This window comes from Canis aureus, chromosome 12, assembly GCF_053574225.1.
Source record: "Canis aureus isolate CA01 chromosome 12, VMU_Caureus_v.1.0, whole genome shotgun sequence".
NCBI lineage: Eukaryota > Metazoa > Chordata > Mammalia > Carnivora > Canidae > Canis > Canis aureus.
Genome location: NC_135622.1, coordinates 12,084,221 through 12,098,554, shown reverse-complemented (window position 1 = coordinate 12,098,554; position 14,334 = coordinate 12,084,221). Strand labels below are relative to the sequence as shown.

The following is a 14,334-nucleotide window of genomic DNA, read 5'->3' as shown; positions in this document are numbered from 1 at the left end:
CTCTTCATATATAAGCATGAAATTGTACCTCTATGCTACATACAAAAATGAATTGCTTAAGGATGTAAATGTTAAAGGCAGGGCTTCAAAATGTTTGAGCAAAATTACAGAGTATCTCCTGTAGTCTGGTGGTCAAGAAAGATTTCCTAAGCAGTGTAAGAAGTACAATCATGTTTCAAAATGTTGATAAACCCATATATGCTGTAATTAATAATTTTTGCTTATTTAGAAAACAGAGACAAACCTCATACTTTGGAGGAATATCCATTATACACATATAATGAACAAAATACTAGAATCCATAATTAAAGAATTTCTATAAGTCATTAGGATGAAACAACTAAATAGATAAGTGAAAGATCTGAATAGAAATTTTACAGAATGGAAAAAAATGAAGAATTAAACATAAAATTTTTAGGAAAATACAAATTAAATAACAAAACTTCAGGCAAGTACTTTTGACTGTTACTATCAACTATTGATGAGGCTGTGAAGCAGGCAAAGCTCCTAACACACTGTTGCTGGGACTTTAAATTGGTACGTGTACTTTGTATCTTGACTGAACGCAGAATATTTTCAAGAAATCCACATCATTAACTAATGTTCATGCTATTTTCTTTACTCAAAGGTCAGTAAATTAGAGTTAGAACTAGAAGATGCCAAACAAAAATTTAAAGAAATGACTGGCAGCTATCAAAAAGAAATTGAGGAAAAAAAGATGTCAGAAGAAAATCTTTTGCAAGAGGTAGGAAAAATTAAACATATTTGAAAATTTGTTATATTAAAGCTCTATATTTGTTTATTAGCAATTTAAGAGAAAAACAATTTTAATTTTAAAATTATAACTTAAAAGATTTAATAAATTTATATGAGACAGTTAACTAGTTTCTGAGGAAGCTTAAAAGTATCTTTGTTATTTTAAGTATTTGAGTATTGAGCAGTGTATTATTTTGAAAAGATAAATGCTTATTACAGTGTTATACTGTCATCTCACTTGATAGGACACCCTAAAATAAATCAAAATAGTAATGCATTTTTTACTTGGCTTTCCTAATTTCCTGGTATTTGATTTTTTGCACTTTATGTAAATAGTGTGTGTGGTCTTTACATTTAAGTTAAATTTGTTTTTTGTGCATTAATTTTAAGAAACTATTTTATAGGTTGAGAAAGCAAAAGCAGTAGCTGATGAAGCAGTAAAGTTACAGAAAGAAATTGATATACGATGTCAACATAAAATAGCTGAAATGGTAGCACTTATGGAAAAACATAAGGTAACGTGTGTATTTAATGAAGAACTATTAATTAGAACCATTTTATGCATAAAATGTTAAAATCAAGAAAGCATTCTGATTTGTCAGAAAATTATACAATGATGACTGATTACAGATAGAGAAATAGGAGATCAAGAATATCCTAAGTTCAGGTCTTAACCACACAAAGCTGAGTTTGGGTATATTCCTTCAGAATATCTCTTCTTGTCATCAGTGATGTTTAGAAGTAATTACTTTCCTTCTGAATTTTCCTAATAGTCTCTTAGAGCGCTTTTCACCTTATATTTATTTAAGTAGATCACCCGGAATATGTATCTGGTAGATACTTATACCCTCTATGTGTGCCTAACATATATTAGGCTAAATAAATTTTTATCAGTGGTATAAATAGATGAAAGTGGTATAAATAGATGTTTTTTGTGTTTGTGAGTATGCTTTATTTTTTGTTGTTTTAAAAGTAATCATTCTGTTAATGGAATTCAGCTTTATTCCCTTCAAGATCTGGAGAGAAGAGGTGGGATCTACCTACCTATTCATCTTTAAAATTGTTGGTGGGATATAACATAGTTATGAGGTAACAAATGAAGATTAAAAAGTATTTTAACAATAAAAATTAACAAAATTCATTAAAATACTAGGAATTCAGAGATTTAAATTGAATACTGTATTTGGTATGTCTCAAATCAGTCTAATCCTTGATACTCAAGTTGTTCCTCTTTTGGCCAGTGGGAGGCTCTTCAAACTAGCTGGCCGGTCCTTTTGACTTGACCCTAATAATCTCTGACAGCTTTTTTCCTTTTTATTATGACAAAATGTTCAAGACTCATCTTGTATTTCCTGCCCCAGATCTGAAATCAGTTACATTTCTAAGAGGTCTTGGTATTTCTAGCCTATTTTATAAATCATAAAATTCAGCATTTCCAATTAAAAAGACTTTTTGTTGTTCTTATGTTAGATTACTTTCAAGACTGTTTTCTATGTTTCATTGTTTATTATTTGAATAAAAAATGACTTGAAAAATTAGAAAAAGCTCAAATGTGTATATAACTGAATTCATTGACATTTTTTGCCAATATTAAATGCATAAGGATAACAGTATTATTAAACATAATCTGTGTTCTAATATACCTAAAATATTTTCTCTGTTTAATGTAGCACCAATATGATAAAATAGTTGAAGAAAGAGACTCAGAATTAGGACATTATAAAAGCAAGGAACAAGAACAGTCATCAATGAAAGCATCTTTGGTAAGATACAGAATGAAGAACAGTAAAAGCCAATTTTCATATCAGCATGGCTAGGGTAAAGAATAATATTAAATAAAATTTTTGAGCTGTGGAATCAAAGAATTTTAGATTTGAAAAATATAGGTTTTATAGGTAAATGGCTTTCCAGTTTTATTTTTTGAAATGGTAGAATAGACTCTTTTTTTCAAATGAATAAATACAAACTCCAGTTACAAATAAATTTGGAGCTCTGATAGAGATTGGGAGAGGAGGAATGGGATAGATTGGGAGAAGGTAAGGAAGATATATAGTGTTAAATATTTCTTTAGAGAAAACCATATGAAATTTGTCTAAATGAAATCTTTAGTCATGTTCAACTAGCAGCCTCCATATCAGTAGACCTCAAGTTTATATATTTTATGAGTGAATTCATTTTTCTGTAAAACTAAATATAAAGCATTTGTTAGCATTTTCACTGTTTTGAGAAATACAAGGATACACTTATACATTTCATGTTTTTTTTCTTTAGGAGTCTGAATTGTCTAATCTCAAAAGTGAACTTTTGTCTGTTAAGAAACAACTTGAAATAGAAAGAGAAGAAAAGGTAGATTTTGTGGCATTATAGTAAAGTAACTAATAACATTTAGGTGCAACTTTCTAGTTTTTTTTTAATTAAATTTTTTAACTTAAGTATAACTGCAACTTTGTTTTTATAAGCACATCATATTAGAAAATATATTTGGGTAACTAGGATTAAAACATATAGTTTTTACCCCATTAGCTTTTTTTCAGAAGGATACAGTATATTCCTTTGTTTAAATATTAAACACATAGAAATATATAAGCATACTCTAAGGGTAGAAGTGCTTTTAAATATAAGTACTTGGGAAAATCTCAAATGTTATAAAATACTTATATATTTAGATGTGTTTTTAAACTGTTCATCAGATTTTAGAAAAAATAATGCCTTATATTTGTATAGTGTTTTGCAATTTACAATATGAATTGACTTACTTTAAAATGACAAATACCATTTATTTTTTTACTTCTATTGGACAGGCACTGTGCTATATCCTACTTACATCTAATTTAGTTCTTAGAACAATGCTAAAAGCAATACTTATTATTTTCATTTTTACAGAGGTTAGGTTATTTATTCATGATCACATAATGAAAAAGTAGAATGGCTTAGAATTCAAATGTAGGTTTTGCATGATTCCAAAACCTTTTATCTTAATCCCTCAGCAACAGCCTAGGTAACATGCACTTTCAATTTCAAGACCCTGTCCATTTGTTCTGTTTCCTGTACTTAATTCCTTTCTTCCTTTATCCACTCTTAAACATCTGACACATGTTTCCTATTGCAAAGATGAGCTTACTATATCTACATATTCTCATAGCACTTTGTTTTTATATTAAAATAGTTATGTCACTCTGTGCTTCCATTATGTTTCAAGCTCTTCAAAGGTAAGGATTGTGTCTTATTCTTATTTTCCCTTTATCTGAGCACAATATTTTGAAAATTTTTTGTTTTTAATGAATGTTGTTAAAGGAATAACTAAATAAATGGCTTCTCTTCACCTATAATGGTAACACATACTTACCTTTATACTACTGCTTTAGTAGAAGGCTTCATTGTCTCTAACTAATGTTCTTTTTTTCCAAATGTTTTTGAGATTTATTGAGAGATAATTGATATACAGCCCTGTGCAAATTTATGTGGCATAATTTGACCTATATATATTGTGAAATGATTATCATATAGATTTAGTTAATATCCATCATTTCAATATAAGAAAAAAAGAAAAGAATGTTCTTTGCCTTATGATGAGAACATTTAGGATTTACTCTCTTAAATCTCAAACATACCATACAGCAGTGTTAACTATAGACATTGGGTTGTAAAATTACATCCTTAGTACTTATCTTATAACTTGAAGTTTGTAGCTTTGACCACTTTTCATCTAATTCCCCAACCCCTAAACCTCTGCCCCTGGTAACCACAAATCTGATCTCTTTTTCTATGAGTTTTTAAAATTTTAGATTCCACATATAAATAAGATTGTACAAGTGTTTGTCTTTCTCTGACTTAATTCATTTAGCATAATGCTCTCAGGGTCCATTTATGTCATTGGAAATGGCAGGATTTCCTTCTCTTTATGGCTGAATAATATTGCATTGTGTGTGTATGTGTCTGTGTATCAATCACTCTTACCCATTAATCTATTGGTATCATTTAGGTTGTTTCTATATCTTGGCTATTGGAAATAATGCTGCAGTGAACGTGTGGGTGCAGATATCTCTTCAGCATAGTGTTTTTGTTTCTTTTGAGTATATTCCCAGAAATGGAATTGCTGAATCATATGGCAGTTTTATTATTAATTTTTTGAAGAACATTACACTGTTTTCTATAATGGCTGTACCAATTAAAATTCTACCAACAGTGCACAATGTTTTTCTTTTTGTATTGTTGTTTTAAGTTTTTATTTATATTCTAGTTAGTTATTGTATAGTGTAATATGGGTTTCAGGAGCAGAATTTAGTGATTCATCATTTATATATAACACCCAGTGCTCATCACATGTGCCCTTCTTTTTTTTTATTTTTTTATTTTATTTTATTTTATTTTATTTTTATTTATTTATTTATTTTTTCACATGTGCCCTTCTTAATACACACCACCCATTTAGCCCATACCCTAGCCCACCTCCTCTCCTACAACAACTACAACTAGTTTGTTCTCTGTAATTAAGAGTCTGTTTTATGGCCTGCCTCTTCTCCCCCCATGTCAATCTGTTTTATTTCCTAAATTCTGCATATGAGTGAAATCTAGGGTATTTGCTTTCTCCGACTGACTCATTTTGCTTAGCATAATACACTCTAGCTCCATTTACATCATTGCAAATGGCAAAATTTCACTCTTTTTTGATGGCTGAGTAATATTCCATTGTATAGGTATACTACATCTTCCTTATCCATTCCTCAGTTGATGGACATTAGGGCTGTTTCCATAATTTTGCTGTTGTTGACAATGCTGCTATAAATATCAGGGTGCATGTATCCCTTTGAATCTGTATTTTTGTTTCTTTGGATAAATACATAGTAGTGCAATTGCTGGATCATAGGGGTAGTTCTATTTTTAACTTTTTGAGGGACCTCCATATTGTTTTCCAGAGTGGCTGCACCAGTTTGCACTCCCATCAACAGGGTAAGAAAGTTTCCCTTTCTCTACATCCTCACCAACATCTGTGATTTCCTGTGTTAATTTTAGCCATTCTAGCAGGTGTGAGGTGAGAGCTCATTGTAGTTTTGATTTGTCTTTCCTTGACGATGAATGATGTTGAGCATCTTTTCATGTGTCTGTTAGCCATCTAGATGTCATCTTTGGAAAAAATATTTATTCATGTTGAGCATCTTTTCATGTGTCTGTTAGCCATCTAGATGTCGTCTTTGGAAAAAATATTTATTCATGTTTTCTGCCCATTTTTTAACAGAATTATTATTTTTTTTGGTGTTGAATTTGGTAAGGTCTTTATAGATTTTTGGATAGTAACTCTTTATTAGATATATCATTTGGAAATATCTTCTCCCATTCCATAGACTGCTTTTTAGTTTTGTTGTTTACTTCACTGTGCAGAAGCTTTATATCTCGATGAAATCCAAGTAGTTCACTTTTGCTTTTGTTTCTCTTGCCTCCAGCAACGTGTCTAGTAAGAAGTTGCTGTTGCTGAGGTCAAAGAGGTTGCTGCCTGTATTCTCCTCTAGGATTCTGATAGGTTCCTGTCTCACATTTAGGTCTTTAATCCATTTTGAATTTGTTTTTGTGATTGGTGTAAGAAAGTGGTCCAGTTTCATTCTTCTGCATGTGACTGTCCAGTTTTCCCAACGCTGCTTGTTGAAGAGATTGTCTTTTTTTTCCATTTGATATTCTTAACTGCTCTGTTGAAGATTAGTTGACCTTAGGGTTGAGGGGTCCATTCTTGGATTCTTCCATTGATCTATGTGTCTGTTTTTGTGTTAGTACGATACTGTTTTGATGAATACAGCTTTTTAATATAGCTTGAAGTCTGAAATAGTGGTACCTCCAGCTTTTTTTTCTTTTTCAAGATTGCTCTGGCTGTTGGGGTCTTTTCTGTTTCCATACAAGTTTTAGAATAGTTTATTCTAGAATTATAGAAAATTCATGCCATTTTGCTGATGTCACTCTTCCCTTTTTCCTAATGAAAGCATTTAGCACTATAGATTTTTTTTCTCTCTACTGCTTTAGCTACATTCCACATGCATTTGGTATGTTGTGGTTTTGTTTTCATTCAGTCCTATATAATTTTAGATTTTTTTGTGACTTTTTTGACCCATAGGTTATTTAAAAGTATGTTTAAAAATTTTCATGTATTCTAAGATTTTCTTGTAAACTTTCTGTTACTGATTTTTAGTTTGATTCAGAGAACACAATCTGTATGATTTTTGTATTAGCCTGCTTGGGTTACTGTAACAAAAGACTTAAGGCAGAGACTTAGGCAGAGAGGGAAGGAGGCTCCCTGCAGGGAGTCCGATGAGGGACTCCATTCCCAGACCCGGGATCATGCCCTGAGCCAAAGCCAGATGCTCAACCGCTGAGCCACCCAGGCGTTCCAAATTGCTGGTTAATATAATATATCTATGCTTAGCATTTTAAGGTACTGCCCAACTTTTCCAAGCCAGTTTTTCCATTTTGGGTTCCCACTATCAACACATGAAAGTCCCAATTTTTCCACATCCTCGGAAACACTTTTTGGATTATAATCATCCTATTGAGTATGACATGGTATATCATCATTGTTTTGATTTATATTTCTTTAATGGCTAGTGATGTTGATCATCCTTTCATGTGCTGTTGGCCATTTGTAAATCTTTTTTGGAGAAATGTATATTCAGATGCTTGGCCTATTAAAAAATTTGGTTCTGTGTTTTTTTAGTTTTGAATTTTAAGAATTCTTTATATATTCTAGATATCAGTCCCTTATCTGATATAAGATTTGCAAGGGCTTTCTTCCATTCTGTAGATTATCTTTTTATTTGTTGATGGTATTATTTGTAGCACAGAACCTTTAATTCTGATGAAGTTCAGTTTATCTAGATGCCCTTTACCAAATTGGGGAAATTTCTAATTTATTGAATGTTTTTATCATAGAAGGGTGCTGGGTTTTGTGTTTTTTCTGCCTTTTTTGTGTATATTGAGATGATCATGTGGTTTTTGTATCAATACGAAGTATTACATTAATTGATTTTCAGATGTTAAACCAATCTTACATTCGTGGGAGAAATCCTATTTGTTCATGATGTTTAATCTTTATATTCCATCAGATTCAGTTCATTGCTATTTTGTTGAGGATTTTTTGCATCCCTATTCATAAAGAGATATTGGTCTGTAGTTTTCTTGTGATGTTTTGTCCTTAGGCTTCAGATTTTTTTCACCAACTCAGTGTAAAGCTCTAGAGCCTATATATCTATCTGAAAGGGTAAGTTGTGGTATTTCTTTTTCTTAAAATTGAAGTATCATTGATACACAATGTTATGTTAGTTTCAGGAGTATAACAGAGAGATTCAGACAACTCTATATGTTACACTATGTTTACCCCAAGTGTAGTTACCATCTGTCATCATCCAGTGCTATTACAATATCACTGACTCTATTTTATATGCTGTATCTTTCATCCCTGTGACTTAGTCATTCCAGTAGAAGCTGGTATGTCCTATTCTCCAGCACCCATTTTGCCAGCCCCCACCCACCTCCTCTCAGGCAACCATCAATTTGTTCTTTGTATTTATGAGTCTGTTTCTGCTTTGTCTGTTCAGTTGTTTTTTAGATTCCACATATAAGTGAAATCATATGGTATATGTCTTTGACTTATTAAGCAAAATACTCTCTAGGTCTCTTCATGTTGCAAATGGCAAGAGCTCGTTCTTTTTCATGGCTGAGTAATATTTCATGTGTGTGTGTATACATATACATATATACATATGGTTATTTGCTTTTTGCCATTTTACCAATCTATCTTCAAGATGTATTTCTTTAGCCTGTTTTATGAGGGAAAAGATAAGAATACTATGGTTTGATATATTCTACTTACAGGGTGATGAGAGGGAACCATGGAAAAGTACACAATTCATGTGTTTTTTCAATGAATCTCTTCTTTTTTTGTGTTTTCTGCTCTTTCATAGGGATCTTTTATTTCTTTTTTTTTTTTGAAGCTTGTCTTTTGGCTTTATTGCTAGTGTGTTCTATTTATTGGCAAGGATAATGTGCTTTCTTTGTCTAGACAGAGAGACCAAGGTGAAAAAGTTTAGTTATTTTTCCCAAAACTTTCACTCTCTGTGCATTTTCTTGGCCTCCTTTTTTTAATAGACTACTTATATATCCCCTCAGATACTTCTTATCAATTCAAGTATATTATTGACAGTTATTCTCATTATTGTATGTGTCCACTTTCACCAATATTATGCAAATGATGATTAGATTAAGAGTTATATTGATTAGAGCCAAATTAGCACAAGTATACTCTGTGGCTGTCATGCTGAGCCTCACTAGAATCCCAAATTATGGCATAAGGTTGTGTGTTTTTATTGTTGAATTTGTTTTTGAAGTTCTTAATTACTCCTTTCCCTTGTTGGCCAGTTGTATATCTTGTTTAGAGAATTGTCTATTCAAAGTTTCTATTCTGTTGCCCATTGTTTAGTTGTTTTTTATTGTTGACTTATAGGAGTTCCTTATGTATTCTAGATATTAACTCCCTATTGATATATAATTGAATCATGTTTTTGTCATATTATTTTACATTACATATTAGTATTTTCCTTTTCTCTAAATTGTGTGTATCTGGTTGATTTAAAAGGTGTGTGTAGGGATCCCTGGGTGGCGCAGCGGTTTGGCGCCTGCCTTTGGCCCAGGGCGTGATCCTGGAGACCCAGGATCGAGTCCCACATCGGGCTCCTGGTGCATGGAGCCTGCTTCTCCCTCTGCCTGTGTCTCTGCCTCTCTCTCTCTCTGTATGACTATCATAAATAAATAAATAAATAAAGGTGTGTGTAGTATTTTGAATTATTTTACTGATAACCTTTATATTTTTAAGCATTATATCTAACACTTTCTCCTACTGCCTCTTCCTCTACATATACGATTTTTATATATATTTGGTTAATTTATGTTTTCAAGATTAATAAAAATATATATTTGTTCTGTAACCATGATTCTGGTATTTGTTTAATTTGAACTTTATGTTTACATATATTCAGTTCATCTTTTATGTGAAACTTTTTTCTTAGTTCTCAATTTTGATCCTAGTTAATACACAATCCCTATTTTGACCTATGTTACTTGCCCATCAGTATGACAAAACTGTTACTGGATAACAGTCAATTTAATTTTCCAATTAAGTTGGTTTTGTGGGACTGTGATAAATCACTTTCTCTACATCTTTCATGATTCAATGGACCTGAATCTCTACCTAGGTAAGATGTGGCATTTGATACATTTGTTTACATTCTTGAAATGGAAGAAGGTTTCAGAGTCTTCTAGTTGGTCCTCCTAAACTTAAAAACTTCATTCTGAAACAAACAAACAAACAAACAAACAAACAAACTTCATTCTGTGGTGAGAACCAATATAGGGATTATGGCATTACTGAGTTTATTCAGACTTTGTATTTAGGATCTAAAGAAATGACCACAGATTAGGTCAGTGGTTCCATGGGCTCATTATGAGGTAGACTTGGATTAAATGCCATTTATCACCTGACCCCAATACACTTACACGTGAACTAATGAAAAAATAGCAACATTTTAGGTTATAATAATTGGTGCTAGTTAATAGTCAATGTCCAGTTACACATAAGTTTTAGTATCTTGGTGCACAAGACAGTGGAAAGGATACAGTATATATTTGTGATACTATTGCAAAATCCTTCTATAAGAGTTACTAGGCTTTCTTTTAATTTGAGGGGTTCTAGGTTTATAAATTTATTGAGGTCTGAAATTTGGGTACAGGGCTATCATTCTTTTATTTCTGTGGCTGAAGTCAATCATCTATTTGATGCCATATTATAGGCATATTTGAGTTATTCAGATTAAATAGGGACCATAGTAGACTGCCTATCTCTTTGGTCTTAGGGAACTCATGATTAGTTAGCCACTACCAAAGATATTTGTTTGTGTATGAGCTAATAATTCACACCTTGGAAACATATGTTGTATTAGAACAGATTGTAAGGTCTCCAGACTAGCAAATGTGTCCAGAATCTAGAGAGAAAATGTAATCATAGAAGGTGCTTTTCTCTCTTCTGTCCTCTAAAAGCCTCTGGAAGGTCCTCTGAGAGGCAGTGCAATTTTGCTAGTTTAGAGGATATAATTTATCCTAAAAGACAGCGTTCTAGCCCCTTATTGTAGACCCCAGTTGTCACTGTAACTGAAGATCAACTATTGTTCATTGATAGGGTACATAATAAGAATAGTGACTATTGTTACATTAGCTTACTACCAGCTTCATGGTGAAGTGAGTTCTCCAGTTAGGAGCAACACTCTGGGAGAGAGAATATGGTATATACAAAGCATTCAGTGAGGTTGATATTGGCATAGGCATCATGGGTAGGCAAGGCAAGTTTGCTTAAAATTCTGTGTTGGAACTTTATCTTCTCTGAGTCCTTTAAGGCTTCCTGGGGCTGTAACAATTCTCTTCTCTGGGTGACTATCATATTAAAGGCATAGTACATATTCTTTTTTGTAGGTCAGGGTTAATTTTTCTTTTTCCTCTACTGAATATACACACACCCTAATCTCTAGCAAAAATGATGTATTGTTTCCTAAGTATTTTGTACTTTCTTGTACTTCCTCCCCCATCCTTGTTTATCTCATGTTAAAAATTCATTATTCAAGGTTCAACTGAAATGTGCCCTTCCTCAATGCACATAAAAAATTGAATTCTGTCTCTAAAGGCCCATAATACTTTGGATCTCTTAATAGCTCTTCACAATTAGTTACTTAAGTGTATTCCTTAGTTTATAATCTGATCATTTTACAAATGAGAAAGTTGATTCAGAGTGTTAAAAGACTTACCCAAGATTCCATAGATACATACTGGATAGATAAGAATTTTTTAAAAAGGTAATTAAAAGTAATAACAAGCTCTGTAGAAAGAAACTAATTTATTTTTCTTGTTTTGTTTTCATTATAAGATTTTAGAGTTTATTCTTTGTTAGTAATTCTTAGAAGTATTTTGATAATAGCATTAGTTTTTGATAATAATAGTGACTTCATTGTGTGTACTCATTTTTAATAGGAAAAACTCAAAAGAGAGGCAAAAGAAAACATAGTTATTACTCTTGAAAAAAAAGACAAGGTAAGAGTTTTATATAATTCTCCTGATTTTTCTTAGTAAGTCAACTTGTTTTCTAACATCTACTTGGAAAAATTTTTGTTCATAAATAGGTAAGGAACATCTAATATTCATTTCAAATATAGAATGTGTTCAGATTATGAAAATAGGTGTCACATTTTGTATGGAGTTGTTTTGATTCAGTATAATTTTAGTAAAATACACCCATTATTTATTTCTGTTTTCAAGTAGATTAGTAAATGCCACAACTGTTTATCTGAAGTCCTAGATACATAAATTACAAATGATGAGGAAATAATAAAAACATTTTAAATAGGCCTTTATTTGCTATACTTTATTCCAATGATATTGAAGTATCATAAGCCTTATATATAATAATTAATAGTTTTATCAAACATTTCTGATTTGGACAAGTTATTTCTTTCGGCCTCAGCTTGTTCATATATAAATGACTAATTAATAGTATCTGTTTTTTAAAGTTGTTAAAAGGACTAAGTGAGATAATATTTTTAAGGCATTGATAAATAAACAGTGCTTGGCATGTAGGAAATGCCATATAAGCATTCTAAAAAATAGAATGATGAGCACTGAGTAATGCATAGAATTGTTGAATCATTATATTACACTTGAAACAAATATAATAGTATATGTTAATTATGCTTCAATGTAAAAAAATCGTAAATATTCTATATACAGACATACCTTAATCTTGTGGGTTCAGTTCCAGACCAATGCAGTGAAGTGAGTATCACAATAAATAAAGCAAGTCAAATGAGTTTTTGGTTTCCCAGTGCAAATAAAAGTTATATGCACACTGTATGTTGAGTGTGCAATAGAATTATGTCTAAAAAACAATGTTCATACCTTAATTTAAAAATACTGTATTACTTAAAAATGCTAACCATCATGTGAGCTTTCAATAAGTTGTAATCTTTTTGCTGGTAGAGGATCTTGTCTTGATATTAATGGCTGTTGACTGATCAGGGCTGATGGTTGCTGAAAGTTGGGATGACCATGGCAATTTTGTAAAATAAGACAACAGTGAAGGTTGCTTCATTGACTCTTCCTTTTGTGAATGATTTCTCTTTACCATAGGATTACTGTTTGATAGCATTTTACCCACAGGAGAACTTCTTTCAAAATCAGAGTCAATCCTCTCATATGCTGTTGCTGATTTATCAGTGAAGTTTACATAATATTCTAAATCCTTTGTTGTCATTTTAACAATCTTCACAGCATGTTCACCAGGAGTAGATTTTATCTCAAGAAACCACTTCTTTTTGCTGATCTATAAGAAGCAACTACTCACTTTTTTTTTTTTTGAACATAGCATCAAGATTTTATTGTCTTCATAACAAAATATGAAGTTTAGAACTGGATCACTTGGCCTTTTCTCTTCTTACCTCCTCCCAGTTCAAAATGCTTGCATCTCTTAATAGCCAGCATTCTCTTCGATCTGCAGTTGGGCTCAACACATTCAAGCCTCAGCACAATCTTCTTTGTAGTTTTAGCCTTTTTCCGGAAGATCGGCTTAGTCTGCCCACCATAGCCACTCTGCTTCCGGTCATAACGCCGCTTTCCCTGGGTGTAAAGAGAATCTTTGCCTTTCTTGTACTGTGTCACTTTGTGGGGTTGGTGCTTACCACACTTCTTGCAGAAAGTCCGGCGGGTTTTAGGAACATTCACCATCTTTGCGAGAGCGCTATCGGCACGGAAAGCAACTCCTCACTTTTTGAAGTAATCATGAGATTGCAACCATTAAGTCACGTTGTCAGGCTCCATTTTTAATTCTAGTTTCCTTGCTGTTTCCACCACATCTGCAGTTATTTTTGCCAGGAAAGTCTTGAACCCCTTATAGTCATCCATGAGGGTTGGAATCAACTTCTTCTGAATTCCTGTTAATAATTGATATTTGACCTCTTCCTATGAATCACAAATATGCTTTTTTAAAAAAAGATTTTATTTATTTATTCATGAGAGATACACAGAGAGAGGCAGAGACATAGGCAGAGGGAGAAGCAGACTCTCCCCAAGGAGCCCGATTTGGGACTTGATCTCAGACCCTGGGATCACACCCTGAGTCAAAGGCAGATGCTCAACCACTGAGCCACCCAGGCATCCCAAATCACAAACATTCTTTTTTTTTTTTTTAAGATTTTATTTATTTATTCATGAGAGACAGAGAGAGAGAGAGAGAGAGGCAGAGACACAGGCAGAGGGAGAAGCAGGCTCCATGCAGGGAGCCTGACATGGGACTCGATCCCAGGTCTCCAGGATCACACACTGAGCTGAAGGCGGCGCTAAACTGCTGAGCCACCTGGGCTGCCCCACCAATATTCTTAATAGCATCTAGAATGGTGCCTTCTTTCCAGAAAGTTTTCTTTTTTTTTTTTAAGATTTTATTTATTTATTCATGAGAGACACACAGATAGAGGCAGACGCATACGCAGAGGGAGAATCAGGTGCCCC

General features: G+C 32.6%; 2 protein-coding genes across 8 annotated transcripts in view; one reads left to right on the top strand and one right to left on the bottom strand.

The window, feature by feature from the left end:
* Positions 1-14,334, top strand: part of SYCP1 (synaptonemal complex protein 1) — a 143,773-nt gene that overhangs the window by 77,416 nt on the left and 52,023 nt on the right. For 6 of the 7 annotated variants that reach the window (XM_077842750.1, XM_077842749.1, XM_077842748.1 and 3 more), the window contains 5 exons: positions 629-745; positions 1,161-1,271; positions 2,427-2,519; positions 3,028-3,102; positions 11,809-11,868. In XM_077842750.1, coding sequence (XP_077698876.1) covers positions 629-745; positions 1,161-1,271; positions 2,427-2,519; positions 3,028-3,102; positions 11,809-11,868 — 456 coding nt within the window. Of the gene's footprint in view, positions 1-628; positions 746-1,160; positions 1,272-2,426; positions 2,520-3,027; positions 3,103-3,922; positions 3,966-11,808; positions 11,869-14,334 lie in introns of those variants that run through there. The other variant, XM_077842752.1, reaches the window with a different exon arrangement.
* LOC144280578 (large ribosomal subunit protein eL42-like) lies at positions 13,175-13,583 on the bottom strand. The gene has a single exon (XM_077842759.1). The coding sequence runs from the start codon at positions 13,552-13,554 to the stop codon at positions 13,234-13,236; it is 321 nt and encodes a 106-aa protein (XP_077698885.1). The 5' UTR covers positions 13,555-13,583; the 3' UTR covers positions 13,175-13,233.

What these genes read in the sequence shown, in the direction of transcription:
- LOC144280578 (XM_077842759.1), bottom strand. Translation starts at nt 13,554, where the DNA reads ATGGTGAATGTTCCTAAAACCCGCCGGACTTTCTGCAAGAAGTGTGGT.